The 24792-nt window shown below is 29.0% G+C and overlaps 2 protein-coding genes across 10 annotated transcripts in view; one reads left to right on the top strand and one right to left on the bottom strand.

The window, feature by feature from the left end:
- Positions 1-5657, bottom strand: part of LOC136990913 (E3 ubiquitin-protein ligase LRSAM1-like) — a 105404-nt gene extending 99747 nt beyond the window's left edge. For 2 of the 3 annotated variants that reach the window (XM_067289379.1, XM_067289380.1), the window contains exons 1-2: positions 5519-5657; positions 995-1083 (exon numbers count right to left, since the gene is read on the bottom strand). In XM_067289379.1, the coding sequence (XP_067145480.1) occupies positions 995-1083; positions 5519-5540 (111 nt within the window). In that variant the 5' untranslated portion in view covers positions 5541-5657. Of the gene's footprint in view, positions 1-994; positions 1097-5518 lie in introns of all 3 variants that reach the window. The other variant, XM_067289381.1, reaches the window with a different exon arrangement.
- Positions 5658-10609: 4952 nt separating this feature from the next.
- The window catches only part of Abl (tyrosine-protein kinase Abl), a 94417-nt gene continuing 80234 nt past the window's right edge, over positions 10610-24792 (top strand). For 3 of the 7 annotated variants that reach the window (XM_067289367.1, XM_067289365.1, XM_067289363.1), the window contains exon 1: positions 10616-10983. In XM_067289367.1, coding sequence (XP_067145468.1) covers positions 10830-10983 — 154 coding nt within the window. In that variant the 5' untranslated portion in view covers positions 10616-10829. Of the gene's footprint in view, positions 10984-24792 lie in introns of all 7 variants that reach the window. The other 4 variants (XM_067289364.1, XM_067289360.1, XM_067289361.1 and 1 more) reach the window with 3 other exon arrangements.

Genomic DNA, 24792 nt, shown 5'->3' with positions numbered 1-24792 from the left:
TTTGATAAATCTATTTTGTAGATTTTTCCACAACTTTTGATAAGCATCAACTATTAAACCATCAACTAATTTAAAAAAATAAATAAATAAAACAGTTATTTTGTTCTTTAGTACTTAAAAAAGATTGATCTTTACCATTACTCAACACAATCTTTTCCCAATTATTCAACTGTTTTCACTGTCTTTAGAATTAAATCTTACATCAAAGATTTAATTCTAAAGACATATTGATCATATTGAAAATATTTAAATAAATATTTTCAATATATTTCAATATGAATGAAAGATAGAAAATTCTATAATAAATGTTTATTCAACTGCATTTTTTCCATTTCTCTGGTTATCACCACACACCATCAAGTTAGACAATGACTAAAGTTTGAATATTGCTACATTCGTCAGTTCCAGCAATGGCTAGCTACTGTGAATCATTACGTTAAAGTTGAATTATAAACTTACCATAAACAACAGTCTATGAGAAATTCAATAATCACCTACAAACATATGAATTGCTTTATGATTACTCTCGAAATTTCATTCCCTTTACAACAGTCCTTGTCAAAGTACATTTAAAACGTTTTCAAACAAAAACTTCATTTGATATATCCATGGTTTCTCCATTTATCATTTATTTTGAAATAATTAACAATTTTGGTTAATCTTTGAAATCCACAAATCTATAATAAAAAAAAGTCCTTCCACACTGCTTGTTAAGGTTATCAAATGTTTTATTTACCAAAAAAACATTTTCAGCTTCTTTTGAGTCTTCTTAAATTTTACTTTCAACTTGTTATAATAAATATTCAAACCAGAATTTAAAATTATTTAAAAATAAAATCATTTATAAGATAAATAATAAAATTACTTTTTAAATCACTTTAAATCTGTCGCTTCAAATATTCATCAGAACAAGTTGTAAGTATGGAAGAACTTTTCTTAATTCAGTTTTCAATATAACTGTCATTAATAAATTTAAAAAATTAATAACACTTACGATGCACATTTTATGCTCCAATTTACTTCTATCATTACTACTACTTGAATGTGACCGAAAGAAAGGCATTTCTACAGTAGTATTTGTATCTGAAAAACAAAACTGTTAAAAATGTTTACACTTGCTTCAGAAAACTTATTCAGATTGATAAAAAATTAATTTGTAGTTACAATTTTATATATATTTTTTATATATATAATTATTATATATTATTATAATATATATTATTTTATATATAATTTTATATATATATATAAATTAATTAATCACTTTTACACTTATTTTCTTACTTTATTAAAATAATTATAAAGAATCTGTTTAAATTCTTAGTTAAAAAGACATTAAAACTTGGCATTAATTAATTAATTGAAAAATTTTAAATATTTCTAATATTAAACTTTAATGTAAACATCTATTTTATTAGAAAATCTATCAAAATATGTAAAGATAATAATTAAAAAAGGAAATTTAAAATTGTTTAAGTCAACTTACAAATATATTTAAAATCAATATTAATTTTATATACTATCAGGAACCTATAACTGGTGCGTATATTCCGGATAGTATAGATTTCACCCCGGTGCTGAAATCAGAGGAATTTTCTGTTTTTGTAATATTAATTTTCATGAGAATTTAAAGAATCCAATAAAACAAATAATAAATTTTCCTGAATAATATAGTTTAAGATTAAAATCAATACAATTTTGATAACTTTTTTAAAAATAAAATTTATTATTAATAGACAGTTAAACATACATATTCATTAACATTATATAAATCATAACATAAAGCAAACATTTTCTCAGTTTACATTTTTTTCACCCCATACCATTCAACTTACTTTGAACCCTGTTATATAAAAGTATCTGAAAGGGATTGAATCATTTACTCTGATTTATATCGATATATTCAAATTCTAAATATATTTTATTTATGAGATATATATATATACATAATATAAAAAAAAGATGATTTTATAATAGTTAAAAAATTAAACTAGCTAATTTTTTTTAATTTAAATGGCATAGTTTAACTTAAAAGGCAAAAATTATACAGTCAATAGCTAATATTGAAATACGTTTACAGTAAAGCCAATTGGCAAGAAGTTTCGAACTAATTTTTCCAGTTTTTTCTAAAGATAAATATAACTGCTAATTCTAAATATTGAAAAACCGTTTTTATATTTGTCACTAATAATAAATTTTTACCTGTGGAATATTTTATAATTAACTTTAATTTCTTTGTACTAATAAGAACCTAAATTATTTCTGATGAAATTTATACTTATTTAACTTTAATATACCTTTTGGGTTAATGTTGCCTATGGTTCCAAGATGGCGGCTCGTCTGATTCCAGCAAGGAAACAGGGGAACGCACAGTCTAACCTAACCTAACCTATTCTAATAATTTTGTTGGTAATAATTATGGTAATTTATTAGAATAGGTTAGATTAGGTTAGGTTAGAATGTGCGTCCCCACTGTTTCCCTTCTTCTATTTGCTGGAATCAGAGATGAGCTGCCATCTTGGAACCATAGGTAACATTAACCAAATTTTGCATTGCATAAAATATGAAAAAATTTAAAATGTTAATGAATTTTAAGATCTTCACGGAAATGATAAGATCTTCAAGTTTATAATTATATCATCTAACTGTATAAAAAATTATTTAATTATTACAGTGAATGTTATCACTATATATTTAATAGAAAGGATGTACAAAAAAATTAATGAAATTCAATTAAAAGTAAATGTTTGACATTAATGTAACACGTTATCCTGCTTCTTTAATATGTTTTTATTAAAAATGTTGGCTATCTGAACTAGGCAGTTATATAATTTATTCATTAATCAATGTGGTGCTATGTTTCGTAAACTTTTATGACACTATCCATCTTCTATAAACTATTATTCGAGCTTTATTTAACATATTCTTACTTAAACAAACACCATTGAAATTTATATTTTAGGGCTTATTAATACTATTTGACCCTTCGATTTATTAAAAACAATAAAATGAATGATTGTGGTGTATCCAGTGTAATGAATCATTAAATTACTGTTTGATTCATATTTTGGACTTGTTTCTTTTCGGACAGAAAAAAGCTAAGAGAATAAATTGAAAAATAAAAATAAACAGAACTTTTACTTGAGATTTTATATTTTGTTACATATAATAATTAAAAAAAGCAGAAAAGCACAAGTGATACCATTGAATAGAAACTAACTTATACATGAAAAAACTATTTACAAACATTTAGATCGAGCCAAATCATCTGACAAGACACAACCAATGGTAAAATTCAAATAATTTAATAGTTCACTGCACTAATGACTGTTTTAACTTTAAAAAATTATATTTACTTAAAAAATAATGTATTACTTAAAAGCAATACATTATTTTTTCAAACCAATGTATTCTGCACATTGAAAAAATACACAAAATAATAATAGCCAAACCATTGATAGGCTTTGAAAAAAGTCCTCTTAGTGTCCACAAGACAGAAAGAGCAAAATAAAATGTCAATTACATCATATTAACTTATGTCCATTAAATCAACATATATTGAAAATGAACATGTGCCGCTTTTTTATTTTACTGAAAATAAATTTTTTCCATCTCAATAGGATTCTCTTAACAAAATTAATAAATCATTTTGCTGATAAATCAGTCTGCACTTTTCATTTTCTAAAAAGTTATTTTTAAAAATATGAATAAAATTCATTTAGTTTTGAACATCACTTGTATCTATGAGTTGAGCAGAAAATGTCAGATGTTCTGACAGATCAATCACAATCAAAGAGGCAACAAGATCTCTCATATTTATTGGATGTGCTGCCAAGTAAAGCAGCTTTGATACAACTGAATAAGCAAACCAACCACATAGTTGTTTTCATTTGAAAAGGCTGTCATTGGTTTGCTTATTCAGTTGTATTAAAGCCACTTTACTAAGCAACATGCCCACTTTTGTTCCGCTCTGTATCAAGCCATTAAAAAGCTGGCAGACTCATGCAATAAATTGCCTTAATAAATATTACAAGTGTAAGAACATAATAACCAAAATGCCAGCATAAAATGAAAAATTATCTAATGAGAAAAACGAATATTTTCAGTAACTTTAGATGTGATCATCAAAAACATGTATAGATAAAAAACAGATAAATTATACATTGTAATTTAAAGGAAGAAATGTCATCTGACTGGTTGTTAATGTTATGTATAGTATTTATTGCTGGAATTCAAATAGAGATCTACATTCTTAAGGGTGCTGCTATCCTTGTAATGTATGGTCATATTTTTCTTATAAGCCCTATATTCTCTAGCTTCTCAAGGTGTATGAAAGAAGTTTGTACTCTGATTGCATGTAGTAGTCAGGCTCTGTCTATGTGTGTTTTGATTTGGTGTTCTGTGGCCAGACTGACTAATGCAGTTGTGTAACGCCCCCCCTTTTTTTAAGTTAAACGTTCTTTTAAATGTTGTTTGAGCAGTTGTGTTGTGGCACCAACGTATTCCATTTGCCATCCAAGGCCAATACAGTGACCGGGATAGAGTAAACACACGAGAGATGAAGTTCCTCTATTTAATCCTTAGAATTCCTTAGCAGGGAAAATATGGGAAGGTTCCTTTTGAAAGCTACATCATTATTATTGGCCTCTGCAATTTCCAGATAACAGTTGAAATGCATTTACCAGAAAATTGCAAAGACCAATAACATTTCGGTTAATGTTACCTATGGTTCCAAAATGGCGGCTCATCTCTGATTCCAGCAAATAGAAGAGAGGAAACAGTGGGGACACACGTTCTAACCTAACCTAACCTATTCTAATAAATTACCATAATTATTACCAACAAAATTATTAGAATAGGTTAGGTTAGGTTAGAACGTGCGTCCCCACTGTTTCCTTTCTTCTATTTGCTGGAATCAGAGACGAGTTGCCATTTTGGAACCATAGGTAACATTAACCAATATTTCACATCATAATCAGAAATTTGTTGTGTATTTTCATAGAAGACAAAAATTCAATAGAATCTGTTATTGTTATCAGTTGTTTAATATTATCAGAATAAGCAAATCCAAAAAACATACAGATTAAAATCTAACCAATTTTGAGAAGTTCTACCTTGTCAGATAAGATCAGATCAAATAATTTATGTAAATTCAAATGTACATACATTGTGGCATAGACTATCAAATGATACTAATGCTGTTATGTTCTTTCCCTACAATTTTAGTATATTTTTGAATTATGTAACACGTAATCATTTTTTTAACTATAGTTAAATCACCATTACAATTATTTATTTTGTTTATTTAATTTTCTTTTGTAATAACTTTTATTACAAAACTAATATCCTGTAATAACTGTTAATTAAACTGCTTGAAGTTTAAGCTTAATTTAATATTGTTTTCATCATCACGTTGTCGATTTAAAATTTATTTACATTTCATAACTTTTTAAAAGTCTTCATTTATTAATGAATTTTCTTTTTTATTTTTAAAAATTGTTATATTAAATTAACTTACTAGAACTCATAATAACACCCATTCATTACAATTTAATTTTAATAAACATAGCAAAAAAGTCCATTAAATCTCAGGGATCTGAAATCGATCACATTTCTCATATTGAAAATGACATCAACTGGAGAGCCCTCTGGAAAATTCTTATTAAATATATTCGTCATTAATTAAAATTATATTTTATATTTTATAAATACAATTTTAAATTAATTACACATATTATTAACATATTATTTAAATTATTATTTATTTTATATTATTCAGAACTAAATTTTCTAGATTTTTTTTTTTTACTGTATAAATACAACTAAATGGTAAATACTAATGGTAGAAGCAATTATAAATAATCAAAATTAATTTATCTGTAAATACAATGATTAATTATAAAAAAAGATGTTTATGAAGTTAACTGAATGGCGATACGGAAACAACAGCGAGGTTGAGGCCGAAGTTTTCAACGCGAAAACGTATACGTCGGACGTTTGGCGCCGCTTTCCTGTAAGCCTAGAAGTTTGACAATGGCGTTTGGAAAGCCAGTGGAATCATGCTCGACATTCCAAACGCCATTGTCAAACTTCTAGGCTTACAGGAAAGCGGCGCTGAACGTCCGACGTATACGTTTTCGCGTTGAAAACTTCGGCCTCAACCTCGCTAATATCTTTATTCAAGAGAGTCCGAATTCGTAACACGTTCGGATTGAATTCATTCTCACTTTCTTGTAGTTTTTTAATCTTTAAATGAAAAATGTTCAAAATGTCATTACATTATGTTTTCTTTATTATTATTAAAATATAACAGTTTGTGTAAAAACCTTTATGTATAAAATTTGTAAACTCGTCTTTTATAGTAACATTTTAAAGAATTGTTTGTTGATTAATATTGTGTTCTGGGAAAATTTTTTGAATTGAAATGACATAACTTACAGTTTAGACCGAAAGTCCATGTATAATTTAATTGGTGTTTCCTGCCCCTAACCTTTCCATATCTGGTCTCGTCCTTCATTTATCTAATACCGTTCTTGAGATTAAAGGACAGACAGCAGACGGAAGATTAGTTTTTATACCAGATAAATAATTTTAAACTTTTAAATAGCAGTATCATTTTTTTCTTGTAATTATTGACTTTGTGATGGCCGGATGGCCAAGTGGTTAAGGTGCCAGATTACCGCTCTAAGAAACTCAGAAAATACTTCAAACGAGTTGAATTCACGATGGGTTTGACTTTCTTAAAACTCTTCTCGTCTTGTAGGCACTAAGAAGGAATTTTCTAGGTCTATAAAAGAGTAAGTGGCCCATTAGTGGCCAATCGGTTTCGTTCTCTAAGCACTGGGAGTTCGGTCGTGGAGACGCACCTTGCCAGGATGGGCTGGCCACTTGTTTTCTGGTTTTTCTCCACGTCCATAACGCCTGAATAGGGACCAGTTACCGTTAAAAAGACCTCCCGGAAGACATTCCCCGTAGCCACATCGCCCAAGTGTTGCGTTGCCGTAATTTAAGTAAGCAAACAAACAAACAAAGAAGTAACCGGGTTGTGGGGACAAGACGGAATGGACCAGTCCCCAACAATTCCTGAATTGTTTTGACCCGTCCAGTTTGATCCTAAATTCCAACTAACGCCTCGCCGTCTCGTTTATCCGGCTGATAATGAACTTGATTAAAAAGGGTCTTTTAGAGTAAAAAAAAATTGTTTTAATTTCTCGAGATATATTACATTGATCACATTTAAAAGTCGTTTGTTTTGTTTAACTCGCTTATTTAATTTGTTCCTCGGCGTAACAAAGAATTACGAATAGCGCCGAACATAAAATTTATTAATATATTTGTACAGCATAAAAACATAATTCAAACAATACTAATGGATTAATTATAAAGACTGTGCAATAAAAATAGCAATCTATATCACGTATATCTGTATAGAAAAGACAATTCAGAGAAGAAATCAAGGACACGAAAACCGTGAAGGCCACAAATGGAGTTAAACTGAGTAAACTATAATTTTGTTAAATGAAAATCAAGAAATTTTGGAAAGTTTGGTTTATTCAAACGTGATTTTATATAGAGAGTTTTTAATATATTAGATCGTGATTCTCAATCTTTTTTCGTCACTATACACTTTTAATAAATTAAAAATTTGGCGGCACACACGGTTACTTTGGTAAGTACCGCAGGACAACCAGTGACGTCATAACTAATTTTTAAACGCAGTTGGTTATTTAGATCACATTTTCTAAACGTCTTGGTAACTACCGGCAGTTACCGGTAACACCGGTTATAATTTCCAAACGCGCTCTTTCCTTTCCTTTGGCTGATAGTCTATTGCTTTTCGCTTATACTCCGGAAGAACAGGAGGATGATCGCTCAGCGACCGAAGAGTCGGCCTTATAGAAGACAACCAATCCGAGAAGACAGATGAGAGGTCACGGATGCGACCAAAGTCGGCCTTATCGGAGACGGCCACCGCGAGAAGGAAAGATAGAAATGCCTTCCGGGAGGACTTGGGGGAAAGCTGGCCCCTATTCAGGCGTCATTGGCAAGGAGGAAAACCCGGATAAAACTCCCGCTGCCAGCTCGTCCGAGTGAGGCGCGAACCCCCGATCGAACTCCGGTGTTTAGAGTCTGGTCACCACCAGTATGAACGGAGACCACTCGGCCACCAGTGGGCTCCAAACGCGTTCTAGGACGGTAGAACCGATTAAACTACTGTACTTGTCTGACGTCGCTTATGTATGGATATTATTAGTGGCAGCACACTTCAAAAATCTCGCGACACACTAAAATGCCGCGGCATAGTGGTTGAGAATCACTGTATTAGATAGATCTCATTGGTTACGGAGCAAATAAAACTATCTGAAAAATTCAAAAATTTCCTGAAACGTTTTATTTCAAAAATGAAAAATTAGCGAGGTTGAGGCCGTAGTTTTAAACGCGAAAACGTGTACGTCGGACGTTTAGCGCCGCTTTCCTGTAAGCCTAGAAGTTTGACAATGGCGTTTGGAATGTCGAGCATGATTCCACTGACTTTGCAAACACCATTGTCAAACTTCTAGGCTCTACAGGAAAGCGGCGCTAAACGTCCGACGTACACGTTTTTGCGTTGAAAACTTCGGCCTCAACTTCGCTATTGACACAGTATGATTATCAACATTTTTCTGTATTAATAATTTAGATGGGCCCGATCATTAATTGAATGAATCATTACGAATGTAAAATAGAAAACAACATTCCAGTCCGGATTGGAGTCGATCACGGATTCTTCAAGATATTTAAAACATAAAAAAATGTAGACTATAATTATTATTTATTAGTCTTGTCAAAATTTCATATTTAAAATACACAGATTATATAAAAATCCAATTTTATCATTTATTTTAATTAAATTTTTTGCAAATTTTAATTTAAGTTTCCTATGTAAAATAATTTATAGAATGTTTAATTAAATCGTAATTAAATTTTTGTTTAAATTCCGAACATAATTACGAATTTACTATTGTTTTCAGATTATGTAGCATAAATGGTAAGAATTACAATGTGAAGTGCGGTTGAGGTGTCAATGTATCGTTGTGTTAGATCCGGGTGGTAGGAAAACTCCAGGGATTTTTTTAGGATGGTCTATTCCCGTCCCTCACTATCTGACCGCTCCCATTATAGATCTATAATGGGAGCGGTCAGATAGTGAGGGACGGGAATAGACCATCCTAAAAAAATCCCTGGAGTTTTCCTACCACCCGGATCTAACACAACGATACATTGACACCTCAACCGCACTTCACATTGTAATTCTTACCATTTATGCTACATAATAACTGATAATCCCATTGCAGTTCCAACATTTTAATGGTTTAAAGTCATATTTCATACACATTTAGCAGAAATAATTTTCATTTGTTACTTTTAATTTGATATATCGGCATAGGCCTATTGGATATATATATATACACGTATATCCAATAGGCCTATGCCGATATATATATAAAGTAAGAAATTTTTAATTTTTAATAAAATATATTTAAAATCCACTTTAAAACACGTTCTTTTTATAATACGGTAATAAATAATTAATAAAAGATTTGATGCTTGACTTAGAGCGTGAAACGCAGAACAAAATGGTAAAACTGCCATGTGGAAAATTTACTAGTGCAAATCAAACTCTTAAATAATTCTATAGTATTTGTTATGCGAAAACAGTGTTTCTTTTACTCTTTAATATTTGATATCAAGTTCAATCTAAATCAAATAAAAATATTTATGTATATATATAAAATATATTAAATTTTTTAGTAAATATGATAGACGAATTTTTCAACATTATCCTATTTGTACTTTGGAAATACATTAAAAAAGAAGAAAAGAAAAAACAATAACCTTTCGAAGAGATTAAACAATTTAGATTAGAAGAAATAATATTTATATTGATAATATTATATTTTTTAATTTAATATAAGTGCAGGTTATAAAAAACTTTATGTTTTGAGCGTTGATAAAACGTTTTTGTTATATCATATAGCGTTTGAGCTCAATTGTATTTTATAAATATTCCGATAATGCTTTTAAAAATCAATTTAAAAATAAAAATTAACATTAATTTTATTTTCAATATTAAAAATCGCAAGTAAACGTAGGTATTTCGATTTATTTGACATTAATTAAAATGGAGATAATATCGCAAAACTCGTTTGATAAGCGAGAGGGAAAAAGAAAAATATCTTTCTTATTTACGTCAGCAAAGGAACAATGCAAAGCTATTTAATGAACCAAGAAGAAAAAAATAAAATAAAAATTTAAGTAAATTATGCAACTTAAATGCATTAAACGTGTAAGATATTTTATTATACAGAATTAAAACCCTGGCAATGTCTAGCGCTAAGAATGCTTTTATTTATTTATTTATTCTTAAATCTGTTTATTTATAATTTATAAAATCTATTAATTACGGCAAAATATTTTTAATTGCATAAAAATTAATTTAAGAAAAATAATAATTAGATAATACACCGAAGATTTAGTAAAAATTTAATTAAAAAAACGAAAAAAAATTTTCGATGTTAATGACATTGAAGCGGTTCACAATCACATTATTCTTCCTGGAATGATCTAACAGAGTGACTCATCCGGTTCGAGATTACTGTTAGCTTCCGGAAGAAACAAGATGGCGGATAAGACACTAAGGAGGTTTGAATGAGGACAAGTAGTACGGTAGTGTACCTCTTATCAGAACCAAATACGATTCAATGGATACGTAACCAGCGTAATGTGTTATTTACATTTTGGTTTATAGCAGTATTCGTGCCTGGTTAAGTGTTTCGAGGCACCAGGCAATGGGTGCACAACAAGGTAAAGAAAACCGCAGTACATCATCTGTTGGTAGTGGACATAATGCGAATAAAACAAATAAACATCATAAATATAAAGGAACAAAAGATTCGAGAATATCATCAACTGGATCAGGAAATATATTTACTGAACATAATGGTGTGTATCCTCTTTATATAATTATATGTGTTAATTATTTTCATTCTCTCCTACATCTTAATTGTTAAATACTCCGTTCAGTTCAGTCGACAAATATCATATTTATTTAAAAAACAATTCATATGTGAAATTAAAACATTAAAAGTTATCATTACAGAAAAATTTCTTTCAAAAACTTCTACTTTAATTCATCTTTTCAGATGATTTTTATGTTTTATTCATTATAAATGTGACAAATTATATTATATTATTGAGAAAATAATTATATACAAATGATAAAAAGTGTTTAAGATGAACCAAAGGAAAAAAAAGAAAAAAAAATCATTGAAAATAAAATATGAAACATGAGATTGTTATGAGCTGCTTGAATTTCTTTTTAAAAGTAATTAATTATTTAAAAATGTGAGCCATGTTTTAATGTTCAAAATTAGATAATTTTATGATTATCAATTTGTAAATATTAAATAAGTTTTTCTTATTTGTGTTATGTTTTATTATATTAAAGCTTATTTTATAGGTTCATTTGAAATCGTATGGTGTACTTTACAATACTATATGTGGACGATGATAAATAATAAGTCAATTATGTGATATCAACTTTATATTACAGTTTAGAAAAAATTTGTGTTATTATTATTTTGTATTAAATTTTAGCTGTTTTCAAGAGCGTACGTAACGAGTTAGCATTAATTTAAAAAAAAAAAAAAAGATATATTTTGGTTGATTAAATTTTAAAAATTCAAGCTGTAATTAAATAAGTTTACAGATTTAATTGGTGCAATTTCACAAAAATTTGGTTTATTCGTGTTTCCAAATTCTTAGAACCAGTTTCTCAATTCAGATAAACGATGATAATCCTTGAATTAAATAATTAAATGATAACAACACTTTCTATAAAAGGTTTTAATATATTTTATTGTATTTTTGATTCTTTTAACTAAATTATATATAAAGGCTATATATAATTAAAGGTACTTGATATGAAAAAGTTAGAACAATTCACTGATACAAATTATCTTTCATAACATTTATTGTTATTTCAAGGTACTGATTTTAAATTATTTGTTAAGACAGTTTCCTGTTTTAGAGAATTAGGAAACAACCTATAAGTAATTAATAACATTTTGAATAAAGGATCTGTTTTTCTGTTTTATTGAAATTATTTTGTACATATTTGATTACGGAAATTATTATTTGGTAAAGTTTCATAAGTGATCTTTGTAAAATAGAATTTCTTTTTATATTCTAATTGTGAATCTTACAATGATTATTGTGTTTTTATATATTGTGTGTTCAAAGTTTTGTATATGTTATTTCAAACTCTTATATAATTGAAAATGCATTGCATAAATTACTTCATTTAGGAGTAAAGTTTTTAATTGATATGTTTCTTAACTATCTTTGCTTCATTTAAAAATATTTACATGTAATAAACTTAATTTTTTTCACACACACAATTCTATAATAATTTTTTAAATTAATTACTTTAGTTATAATAATGATTTGAACAAAACATGAGATCATAACTTTAAAATCATTAAAGGTAAAGATAAAAATATATATATTTAATTATTTTCAATAATCAATGATTTTTGATGATCTTTTACTTTTCATAAACATATTTGAAGTAGGTATAAATATATATTAAATAAAAACTTTTTACTAGATTATTTTCTTTTGAATTGTTGCTCACATACTTATTTCTAAAATTTTCATAAAACATATCTAAATTTTTTCACAATTTATTCTACAAATTACTTACATATGTATTATTTTAAAGATTAAACTTTCTATGTTTTTGTATACTTATTCATTGTTCCATTTTACTTATGTTGCTGACTCATAGAATTATTAGATATATTTATAGAAGAGGAAAACATTATTTATAAATTATACATTTACTTTCTAATTTTTTTTTATTTAAAACAATAATATTATATATTCAGAATCATTTAAATTTTAAATTTAATTTAGTCACTTTCACATTTAAGATGAACTGAAAGTGGAGGATTAAAAGCTCAAGAACATTTTTTAATAGTAATAATGTTAGGAAGTTGTGAATGTGACATTTATCCTTGAAATTGTCGCACCCTCTCCTCTGCTATGCGAGGGGTAAATGGAGTTATGTGAACTCTGTTAAGGGGAAGTGGTACTCCGGTCCACACTACAGTTTGAACGTGTGTTGTGCTCTGATGTGCATTCCTTTTTAGTCTTCTCATTCTTTGTTTTACCTCGACACCACCCTTTGTCATATTTACATTCTGACATGGTAGCAGAGCGTGATTGTTTAAGGGTTTAATGATCGAGGTTTGCCATATGAAAAGGATCTAATTGGAGATTCAAGTACCGTATTTTACGGACTATAAGACGCACCTTAATTTTTAAGCAATTTTTAAAAAAAATACCTATAAGATGCTATGGACTATAAGACGCACCTGAATTTTGGAGGCAATTTTTCGAAGAAAAAAGTGCGTCTTATAGTCCGTAAAATACGGTAAGTGATATATACTTGTTTGCTTATGAAAGGCATGACCTATTTGAACAACGAACAACTCCATGAATAGTGTGGGGACGCAGCATGTAGATAAACTCGATGATGACAACTACGAATCGTGGAAGTTACAAATGCATAGCATACTTGTTTGCAATGAACTTTGGTCGTATGTAAATGGATCCATGGAAAAAACAGACACCGATCTTGGATGAATAGATTGGCAAACAAAAGATGAAAACGCTTTAGCATTAATCTTACTAGGCGTTAAGCAGAACCAGTTGAGCCACATAAAGAGGGCAGAAACTTCCAAAGAAGCATGGGATGAATTGAAAAAATACATGAATCGAAAGGTCCAATTAAAAAGGCAGTACTATACAGACAGCTTTATCAGATGAAAGAGGAAACTGAACAATCAATGTCTAACATATAAGTGAATTTATGGAAAAGGCTGAACAATTAGAAGAATACGGTATCCCGATTCTAAGTGAGTTACTATCTATAATGTTACTAAATTCATTGCCCGATGAATACGAGACATTTTGAATTGCCATTGAGTCCAGAGATGACATACCGAAGCCTGAATTGTTAAAAATAAAATTAATTGAAGAAGAAATAAGATGGGAAGAGAAGCAAGAGTTTTTAGTCGAACAAAGTGCACTGTACATAGGATCGAAACAAAAGGAAAGTTCTTTCTGACAAAACTACCAAAAAGGAAATAATCATTCTTCTTCACAATTCACAGGAACATACTACATATGTGGTAAACCAGGCCACCATGCAGCTGATTGTAGAAGTAATAACAGATATTTGCAAAGGAACAACAATATACACAAAAAGAATGACACTATGGTGGTCACAGTACAAATGGCCCAACCTCTAAACTCAACAGACTGGTGTCTTGATAGCGGAGCCACCGCACATATGTGTAGTGATTGTACGAAATTTATAGAGATAAATCAAGATCTCCACAAAGAAATTTAAACTGCAGGAAAAGATGCATTAAGATTCGTTGGAACTGGATCAATTAATATAAGCGTGCGTGTCAACAACACCAAAAATACAATTAAGCTACAAGATGTGATAACTGTTTCAGATTTGAGAAACAACTTGATATCTGTACCTAAAATAACAGAACATAGATATTCTGTCACATTCAAAAGAGAATCTGCAACTGTTACTCACCAAGATGGTTTCATTGCTTTGATAGCAAAGAAAAGAGATCAGCTGTACGTAGTAGAAACTAGATCTGACGCAGTATTGAATGCAGAAGAAAGTGACAATCTTTTGAGATGGCATCAACGATTTAAAGAAATTAGCAAGCAAAAAAATGGTAGACGGAATAACATTGAAACAAACCAAAGATAGAATTGATTGTGAAACATGCTACTAAGGAAAGATTCATGAATTACCTTTTAAGTTGTCCAATGCGAGAGAGAAAAGTATACTGGGATTAGTCCATTCTGGCATATGTGGTCCAATGAATGTGGAATCCCTAGGTGGCTCTAAGTATTTTGTGACATTCATCAACAACAAAACATGCTACATTGAAGTAGCAATGCTCAGACTCTGATCTGAAGTACTCAATGCATTTAAACAATACAAGGAAAGAGTCAAAAATGAAACTGGTCAAAGAATCAAAAGGCTCCATACTGACAATGCAAAAGAATACTTATCAAAAGAATTTACTAATTATCTTGGAGAAAAAGGAATAAGGAGGCAGTTGACAGTCGAGCATACTCCTCAACAAAACGGAATAGCCGAATGAGCAAACAGAACTCTTGTTGAGATGACGAGATGCATGATGATTCAATCCAAGGTACTTCAGAGGCTATCAATGCAGCAGCCTATACAAGAAATCGTTGTCCCACCAAAGCCTTAGAAGAAGAAACTCCATTCGGAATGAACTGTGGACTGGAAATAAACCATATGTTGGATTTGTAAGAATTTTCAGTAGCAAAGCAATTGCTCTGCAAAAGGGACAGAAGAGAAAGGAATACATTCTAGTTGGCTACTCACAAGAGTCAAAGGCATACCGACTGTGGGAGCAAGGCACTAAAACTGTCATAAAGGCTCGAGATGTGCGTTTCGTCGAAAAATTAGAAACCGAAAACAAACAGGACTTGTTTAGTGCACCTTTAAATTTAACACCAACCATAAAAAACATTGAAGTTGATGAGAGTAAGGTTTCTTCCACTGATAGGCAAAATGAAAATATTCCTTCACATGATGATGTAACATTAGATCCGCGACCAAAACGCAAAACGGGACGCCCATGATTAATTAAAAGTGGAAAACCTGGAAGACCAAAGAAGGTGTATAATGAAGTAGCAGATATCACAAAATGTGATGAGTTGTCAGATTTTACAAGTGTAAAAGTAGCATTAAGCCAAGAAGATAGAGAGGAATGATTAAATGCCATGGATTCAGAGTATAAGCCCTTAATGGAAAGTAATTCATGGGAATTAGTCCCACACCCAAAGGACAGAAATATAATTTCAAATAAATGGGTGTATGAAATAAAGAGAAAACAGGATGGCACCGTTGATTTCTATAAAGCCAGGTTAATTGCATGTGGATATGAACGGAGAGAAGAAATTGATTTTGAAGAAGTATTCACTCTAGTAGCAAGATATGAAATGATCTGAGCATTTCTCGCTGGGTGCATAGAGAACGAAATGCATGTACACCAAATGGATGTAATTACGGCTTTCATACAAGGTGACTAATGGAAGAAATATATATGGAGCAACCAGAGCATTTCAAAACAGGAGGAGGAGAAGATATGGTGTGTCAATTAACTAAACCCCTATACCAGGAGTGGCCAACTTTTGTGCACATAAGATCTACTTTTTATCGTAAAAATGTGACGCGATCAACTTGTTGTCATAGGCATAGTCTAAGTGGGGAGGGGAAAGTGTGAAATACATACTATGTTTATACACTTTCAGTACGAAGTGCACTCACTGCTTGTGAGTCGAGTCATAACTGCATGCATACAGTTGCGTTCGGTTACAAATATAATACATTAAGTCAAGACATCGCTAGCGATCGACCAAAATTGGCTTGGCGATCGACTTGTTGGCCACCCCTGCCCTATACGGATTAAAACAAGCAGGACACGAATGGTACAAGCGATTAGACAGCTACTTCCTAAGCATAGGCATGAAGAGAACAAGTTTCGATCCTTGCACTTACATCCAAAAAAAAGGAAGAGACAATATTGTCATCATAGTTTATGTTGACAACATGCTAATTAACTCACACAACTTAGAGATGATAAGAAAAATCAAACACATTCTTTGGAAAGAATTCAAAATGAAAGATTTGGGTGTAGCAAGTGAAGTTCTCAGAATATAGATAGAAAGAGGGGGACTACCAGAAAGATGAAACTTACTCAAGAAAAGTACGCTAAAGATCTCCTAAAAAAATTTAATATGCAAGCATGTAGACCAGTTCCAACACCAATCAAATCAAATCAAAAATTAACAAAAGAGATGGCTCCGTAGTCAGAGAAATTGAATGAAATGAATGGAAAACCGTACAGAGAACTTATCAGGGGTCCTTTATCTGGCAAACTCGACACACCCAGATCTGGACTAAACAAAGCCTAGATAGAACCACTGGTAACTATTTACAATATTGAAGACAGATAACACGATGTATAAATATATCACAATGGATACGAGAGTGCTTGTAAGGAAAATTATCAAATGATTAGTTTCAGTGTATATGCAGACTCTGGGCACACCAATAGAGAGGGTGTTAGGAAGTTGTGAATGTGACCTTTACCATTGAAATCCTCGTGCCCTCTCCTCTGCTATGCGAGGGGTGAGTGGAGTTATGTGATCTCTGTTAAGGGGAAGTGGTACTCCGGTCCTCACTAATTTGAACGTGTGTTGTGCTCTGACGTACATTCCTTTTTAGTCCTTTCATTCTTTGTCTTACTTCGACACCACCCTTCATCATATCTACATTCTAACAAATAATAATAAAAAAAAAGAGGGAGACTTCTGAACATAAAGCTGTTTTGTATTCTGGTAATTACAGAATTTTCTAACTAGGATAGGTTTGGAAAAGTTTGGGTCTGTGTTTGTGGCTTTCAATTAATAATTGTTACGCAATGTATAAGAATAAAAAAAAGAGTGAATGGAACTTTAAGTTAGTAAATAAACTTTTCTTACAAAAACTTTTTGTTTAAGAAATTTTTGATTATCATTGTTGATATTCTTTTATGAACAAATGGATTATTAATTTATTTGATTTCTAATTGGATAGATATAGTATGTCTATTTTTATACTACAAAAACCATTGAATCTATTTATGGTTAGTTTTATAAATTAAGGTTAATTATATTACTAAATCGTCAAAAATTGTCTTTCCTGTTTTTAGTTTCATAAAACCAACATTATTTTTTTTTTTTTGCAAAGTTTATCATCAGTCAAGATTAATATTTATAATTTTATACACTAGATATAGCATACATAATAATTTAAACATATCCCTTTTAGTGAGCTTTGAGAAACATATGCATTATTCTGTATATGTGTGTATGTATGTTTATATATATAATCTTCAAAGTCAAATAGTTCATCAATATAGCAAGATTTTTCACGATTTTTTTGAAAAATTCTACATAAAAAAGATCTAAACAGATAATTATATATATTTTACAAGAAATTGTCAAACTATTGCCATTAAAAACTACATTGAAGATGAATAAAAATATACATAAATATAAGAAAATTTATGATTGTTCGATTGGTATAGTTAGTTTAGTTTAGTTTAATCCTTGTAACAAGGAAAGAAAACGAACGTCCTTTATCAGAATAAAGAATTTTTTAATGCATTTTTCTGAAAGTATTAAGGAAATCTTATTGTAAATAATATTTGATGATAAACATCTTTAAAAAAATGAAGTTAAAATTTACAAGTATTTTTATGTAATCCAAACAAAGTATTTTCAAGAGTGCAAATGGTGTAAACATATTTAAGAATCTTATAAAATTCCTAAAATGTTTTAAGAAAATATATTAAATCATTTTAAAATTATTCAAGTTTAGAAATTTAGAAAAATTTTAAAATGAAGATAACTTACATTTTTGATATAAATTTTAATTAATTACAAAGATTGTACCCTCTGTATAGATGTTTCTAATTGAGAATTTAAAAATTACTATTATTATTTTTCACTTTAAAAGCAATGTTGTTCTGTTCACTAACAACTCTATATTGTTATATGTATGAAAACATTTGTATTAAACATGGATTTACTTTAAAAACTTTATTTACATATTTGTATGTTATTGGGGATAACTGCTTTATTTATGAGATAAATATATACACAAAGGAAGTACAGTGCATGATATATTTCTAAAATGAAGTTTTTTTTTCAAAGGAAAAATACCAATATTCATTTAATTCTGTTTTTCATAAATAAGATAAATAAATTGTGATATCATGTATACACACACTTATACATATATATACAGTAGATGTTTATATGGATTAACATTATTTAATCAATAATGATTAATTAAACATAATTTTTTTTTCAGTTTTCAGTTTTTTGTACAATAATAACATAAAAGATAACTATTAACTTCAGCAAAATTAATTTTTAAATTATATTTAAAATATTATAATAAAGACATAAATAAAATAAATTTTAGTTTTTTAATTCCTCATAAAGATTAAAAATAATGCTATGAATCAAGTTTGTTATCTTTGTTTATTTTAAAAGAACTGTTTAAAACACTTTCTTCCTTCCCTTTATTCTTTATTTTGTTTTAATTTAGAAAAAAAACAGTTTAATTTTATGTTTTTAATCTCTATCATACGTATAACATATCACTTTTATAATTAATGTTTTCTGTATTTGAATGAAAATTCTACATTGTTATTATACAAGACAGTATATTTAAGGGACAGATATAAATGCTTTTAGTATTTTTTTAAGAAAGTAAAATTGAAGTTTGAATATCTTCATTATTATTTAAAATGCATATTTTTGAAATTCCTAGAAAACAAAAAATTATGAAATTTTTTCAAAGTTAAAAGTAATCTTGGAAAAGTAATCTTTGAAATATTTCTGAAAATCTTATTTTAACATATTATTAAGTACTTTAAAAGATGAGTTTTTACTGTTAGGTATTGTCATTTGTATTTCAATTAGTCATATTTTAAAATCTGAATTCAGAATTATAATGCAATTTGGATTTATGACACGTTTAAAAAACGACATTTTAAAAATCAAATAAAATTAGCACTATTTCTCATTAATCTAAATTAATGTTATACACATACACAGTCAAATCTGGTTATACATTTTGTAAAAAGATTAATGCCAAATATATTCTATTTTTAATATATTCTTATATTTTAAGTAAATACTTTTGTTCATATAGCCTAATTGCAAAAAAAGGATAATACTTTTACTTGAAAATTTCCTTAACGTTGCATGAAATTCACCGGTAATTTTCACATTGTAAACATTACATTGTGGTTAGAATTAAACTTGTTTCTTAAATAATAAATCTCTAAATGACGATGATATTCGTTAAGTTTTTGTATGTGGATAAATGTATCCTTAAAATAAAGTAAGTTTTTAGAAATAAATCCAAAATCCAAAAAATTGTCTGTAAAAAAAATATTTTTTTACAAACTAAAAGACCATCTTATGATTTTAAAATATATAAAATAACAGGAATTGTAAATACTCTGAGCATTAATCTTAAGTATTTTTGGTATATTCAAATATATCATCAGATTTTTGTACTTAATAATAGACTGGAATGAAATTTTAAAAAATTCTCATATTTTTTTCCATTTAATATATAACGAAATAGAAGCAGAGTAATCTACAAACTAAACTATAGTGCAATGTAAAGCTTAAAATTCCTTAAGATTGGACCAATATTAACAACACATAATAAGTATAATCATAGTTAATTCTTTATTATTTTTGACTCCATTTTTCTAATGAAACAAAACAATAATGTTATTTTAGTAAAGGAATCCAATATCTAATGGAAATTTCAGATAAAAACATCTTTTGACACTTGTTCTGTACATCTTATCATCAGTATCTATTGTACTTGTACATGTTCACTGGATTTAATTTTACATTCTAAATAGCATTCCAAAATGTATTTCAAAGTTTCTGTTAAAAATTTGGAAAGATATTTAAGAAGAATTCAAACATGTTCAAACTTATTTTGTCATATGCACAGAGCCAGTGGTGTAGCATGAGTGTCAACCGCCCGGGGCGGAGGAAAATTTCGCCGCCCCCTTATTTAAGTATTATTTATTGTGAAATTTTGCTGCTCCCTTAGTGCCGCCTGGGGCGGGCCACCCCTGCTGCCCCCACTACGCTACGCCACTGCACAGAGCATTAACATTAGAGTTAACATTAAAATCTCTTATGCTAGTCTAGCATTAATGTTCAAAAAATTAAAGTGGATACTTGTCGTGGATGGAAATTTGAATTGTACTGTGTACTTGTAATCGACCCTACTGAAGAGGCCAGAGTGTCTGGCAAAATGCATTTAGGGAAAAGTTTACAGTAATAATAAAAAGAATTTCTCTTTGTTAAAAACTGGTTTGTTTTTTCGACCTTTTAATTTTGATTCTACTTCATTTTTTATAAATGTTTTAGAGTGAAGAAGTCACTCCACATGTCAGAAAGAGAAGAGAATTTAAATTTTCGTGTACTAGTCTATAGTACAATTAAGTAAGATTAGCAAGAAAATCTGACTCCATTGGTTTTTAAATAATTTTAATTTTTTTAAAAAATTAGAGGTTATCCTTTGGATCTTTCCTTTATTTTTTGTCTTTTTTTTAAAGTTCAAAATCAATTCATTGCCATGAGATCAAATATTTAAAACAGTTGTCCATAAAAGAATGACTAGCCATGCTTATAAAGATCCATTTGACTAAGAACCCATATGTCATGATCTTTACTAAGTAGTGAAGAGATTAAGAGATCTCAACCCCTTGATCTGTAAGATTTTTACTTTGTTGGATAAAAAAAAACCTTATTTTCCTTGTTAAAATTAGAGGCACTCCATATGTTAACAGTAGGATTACTCTATGAAGCACTGAAAAGCTGATAAGCAGAAACCATAACCCTTGTTCACACAGTAGTGTATTCATCTGATTTTGCATTTAATGAAAAATTTATTTACAATCATGAGGGCATCTATTGCATCCCCAGTAGTAAAGTGATTTTGCAGAACTCTGCTTATTTGTAGAGACACGTGTTATACAATCATTCAACAAATACATTACAACTTTGTTTAGATATGTAGATAATATGTTTGTTAATATGGAAAGGTCCAAATGTCTATACAGATTTCATCAATAAAATCAATCAAAGTGAAATAGGAGTACATGAGGTCAAACAGGTACATGTCTTTTGTCTATTTTCTAGATATTAATATAACGGCACTAAGGGACAAAATTATTACAGTTATGTACAGGAAACCATCCTTTGTTCTGTCATACATTCATTGGTTCTTGCAAGACTTATTTAAATATGAGATGATAGTGATTTCACCTCTGATAAGTATTCAAAGAATGGTGTTCAAGATATAGATATTTAGTTCTGATATGAAGAATTAATATTTGTCATTTAACAAAGTTATCCATTTGATGGTATAAGATTTTCTGTATATTTAATGTTCTTTCAAAGGATTTGTGAATGATAGAGCATGCACAGTTATTTTGCTGGACTTAATATCTTATGAAATATATTTCTGTGCATTTCTCCATATTGCTATTTCATATTCAGTGCATATAGTAATGAGACGATACTTAAATTTCTAATGATTCGGATAGCAATGCCAATTCCACTAAAAGTCTCAATTCTGTTTCTTTTCAAAATTTTAGTTGAATATAATCGAGAGCTGGCAACATATAGCGATATTCACATAATCAATTGCAAGGATGCCAGATTGTTTTCATTCAAACTTGTCAATTAGCTTGCTTAAATGTGCCAAACGATATGAATTTATTCTGTTGTCATTTTTACCCGAAATGTTATAAGTTGAATTATTACATTAGAAATCAATGACACTTAACAGTATACTGAAAAGATTTATTGTAAAAACTTTATTTAAAACTCAGCAGCAATTACATCATCAGTTTTTTGTTTGGTATAATCAATTGATGGATTAAGATTTTTCATGTGGATGCAATGGCAAAATATACATGGAGACATTAAATAAGCTAAGCATATTAAAAGCATGTTAATAATAAAATTTTAACAGCAGTTTGGGCAAAACTAAGGTCTACTTCTAATTGTTATTAATCTTGACAGTACATTAATGGAGAATTTAATTTATGCCAAGTATAATTCCAAATAGTGTTTGGGATTCCAAAGTTTTTTCCATCTACCAAAAAAAACACCTTTAATCCTCTATCTCCTTATTATCTCTGATATATACATTTTTTTTGTCACTGAGCTATTTGTCACTGTATAAATTGATGTCATCAGTCAACAAGAAAATATTTATTTTTATGAATATTGTTTGTTTACTAGTAATTTATTATTACACATGTAATTATTTACACATAATATCAAATATTCTGTAAAAAACTAAGGTTTAATAACATATACAATAATATTTGATTGCATAATTAGGATTTATATATTTTATATCATAAAATATTAAAAAAATGAAGCTGTTTAAATTTAGAAACTGATCTTTTTGTATTAGCTTGTTTCTAAGCATTTGTCTATTCTAATACTTTTCATAGACCTTATTCAGTTTAATTTTTAAAAAGTGTTTATATTTTAGCAAAAATATTGAGAATATCTTCCACTCAAACTTATAAATTTTTACTGTAATGATCTAGTAACTTACTATTGTGTATGTTTTCTTCTGCTTTGTTTATTTATATTTTGGAAATTGATGTTTTTCTAGAGAAACAAATTATATTTAGTGCTGCAAGAAAACTAGTTTTTGGTAAACTGCAGTTTTAGCAGAAACTGAAAACCAGTTTCGAACGGGCAATGAAATTAGTATCATTATTATTGTGTTTACTTGCCTTTATTGACTTTTAGTTGGCGGTAAAGTATGCTTGGATTTAAGATGATTCCACATAACTGATGTACTAACAGAAAATTTCAGTGTAACATTACAGTTTGTACAGTACATCCTTGACTTTTTTAAAATAACATCACTCATTACTCACATTTCAATTTTAAAATTAAACTAAAAATGAGCTTAAATTAATTTTAAAAAAGATAAAAGTTTTCAAATGTTGTTCAATAAATTACTTTTGTGTTTACCAATGTCAATGTAACACTGACCTCTCATTGTCTAGAATAATATATGATATGTGCGTATTAGTAAATCTTTGCTAATATTTATTGTAGTATTTTATTAATATTAATAAAATTCAATAATAAAACATTAATTTTACTGATTTTGAAACTGGTTTCTATCAAAAGTTTTTTTTTAAACTACTGAAACTGATTTTAAGAATAGTTACTAGTAGGGTTTCTCAAATGGGATCACGGGATCCCGGTTGTTTTTTTAACCCGGAAAATATCCCGGGAAATCCCGCAAATTTCTTAAAAATTTACTTTTTTCTTATTTTGTGTTAAGGTTGAGGAAATTTTGCAAATAGAAAGTATAGTTAACTCATAAACTGTCAGAATACATTTGTATTTATTAATTTTAAACTTATTAGTTTTTTATAAATTTTTACTCGTTATGGCACATTACAAATGGTCAATAATCAATACATAGCTTATTTTTAGCAGGAGTCAAAATTCTTTACCTGTAATATCTGTAATAATTGTGCTTATGTTGTCTTAATTTTTAACCGTGCCCAATAGCTTCGATAACTGCGTAACGCCAAGTTGTGCAAATTGGGCCAGGATACAAACGAGTACAAAGTCTGCAAGCAGGGCCGGATTTACATAAGTGCATTTGGGGCTTGTCCCAGGGCCCCCACAAAACTAAAAAAAAATTATGTTTAAACATAATTTTTTTTTTTCCTATTACTGCGACAGCCTAGTGTGGCCTAATCATGAGGGCCACAGGCAGAGAAAACCAAACCCGGAAAAAAACCTATAAAACATCGGAAAATTTTGGGAAAAAATTTCACATAGGTATTTTTTAGTTAAATTAAAATAATTAGTTTTACACAATAAAATATATGTATGTTTACAATAACCTTATTTTTAAATGAAATTTACAACTTCCTAGTTGAAATCTAATTGAAAGTACAGTATTTTGTGTAAATTTTCTAAACCATCAAATTTGCCTACTCTTAAAGGGGGGCCCCCGCCATATTTGTGCCCAGG

The sequence above is a fragment of the Centruroides vittatus genome, unplaced genomic scaffold (genome assembly GCF_030686945.1).
Source record: "Centruroides vittatus isolate TY-2023 unplaced genomic scaffold, ASM3068694v2 contig_1381, whole genome shotgun sequence".
Lineage (NCBI taxonomy): Eukaryota > Metazoa > Arthropoda > Arachnida > Scorpiones > Buthidae > Centruroides > Centruroides vittatus.
The sequence above is the reverse complement of the archived record's forward strand: the minus strand, read 5'-3'. Positions and strand labels throughout refer to the sequence as shown.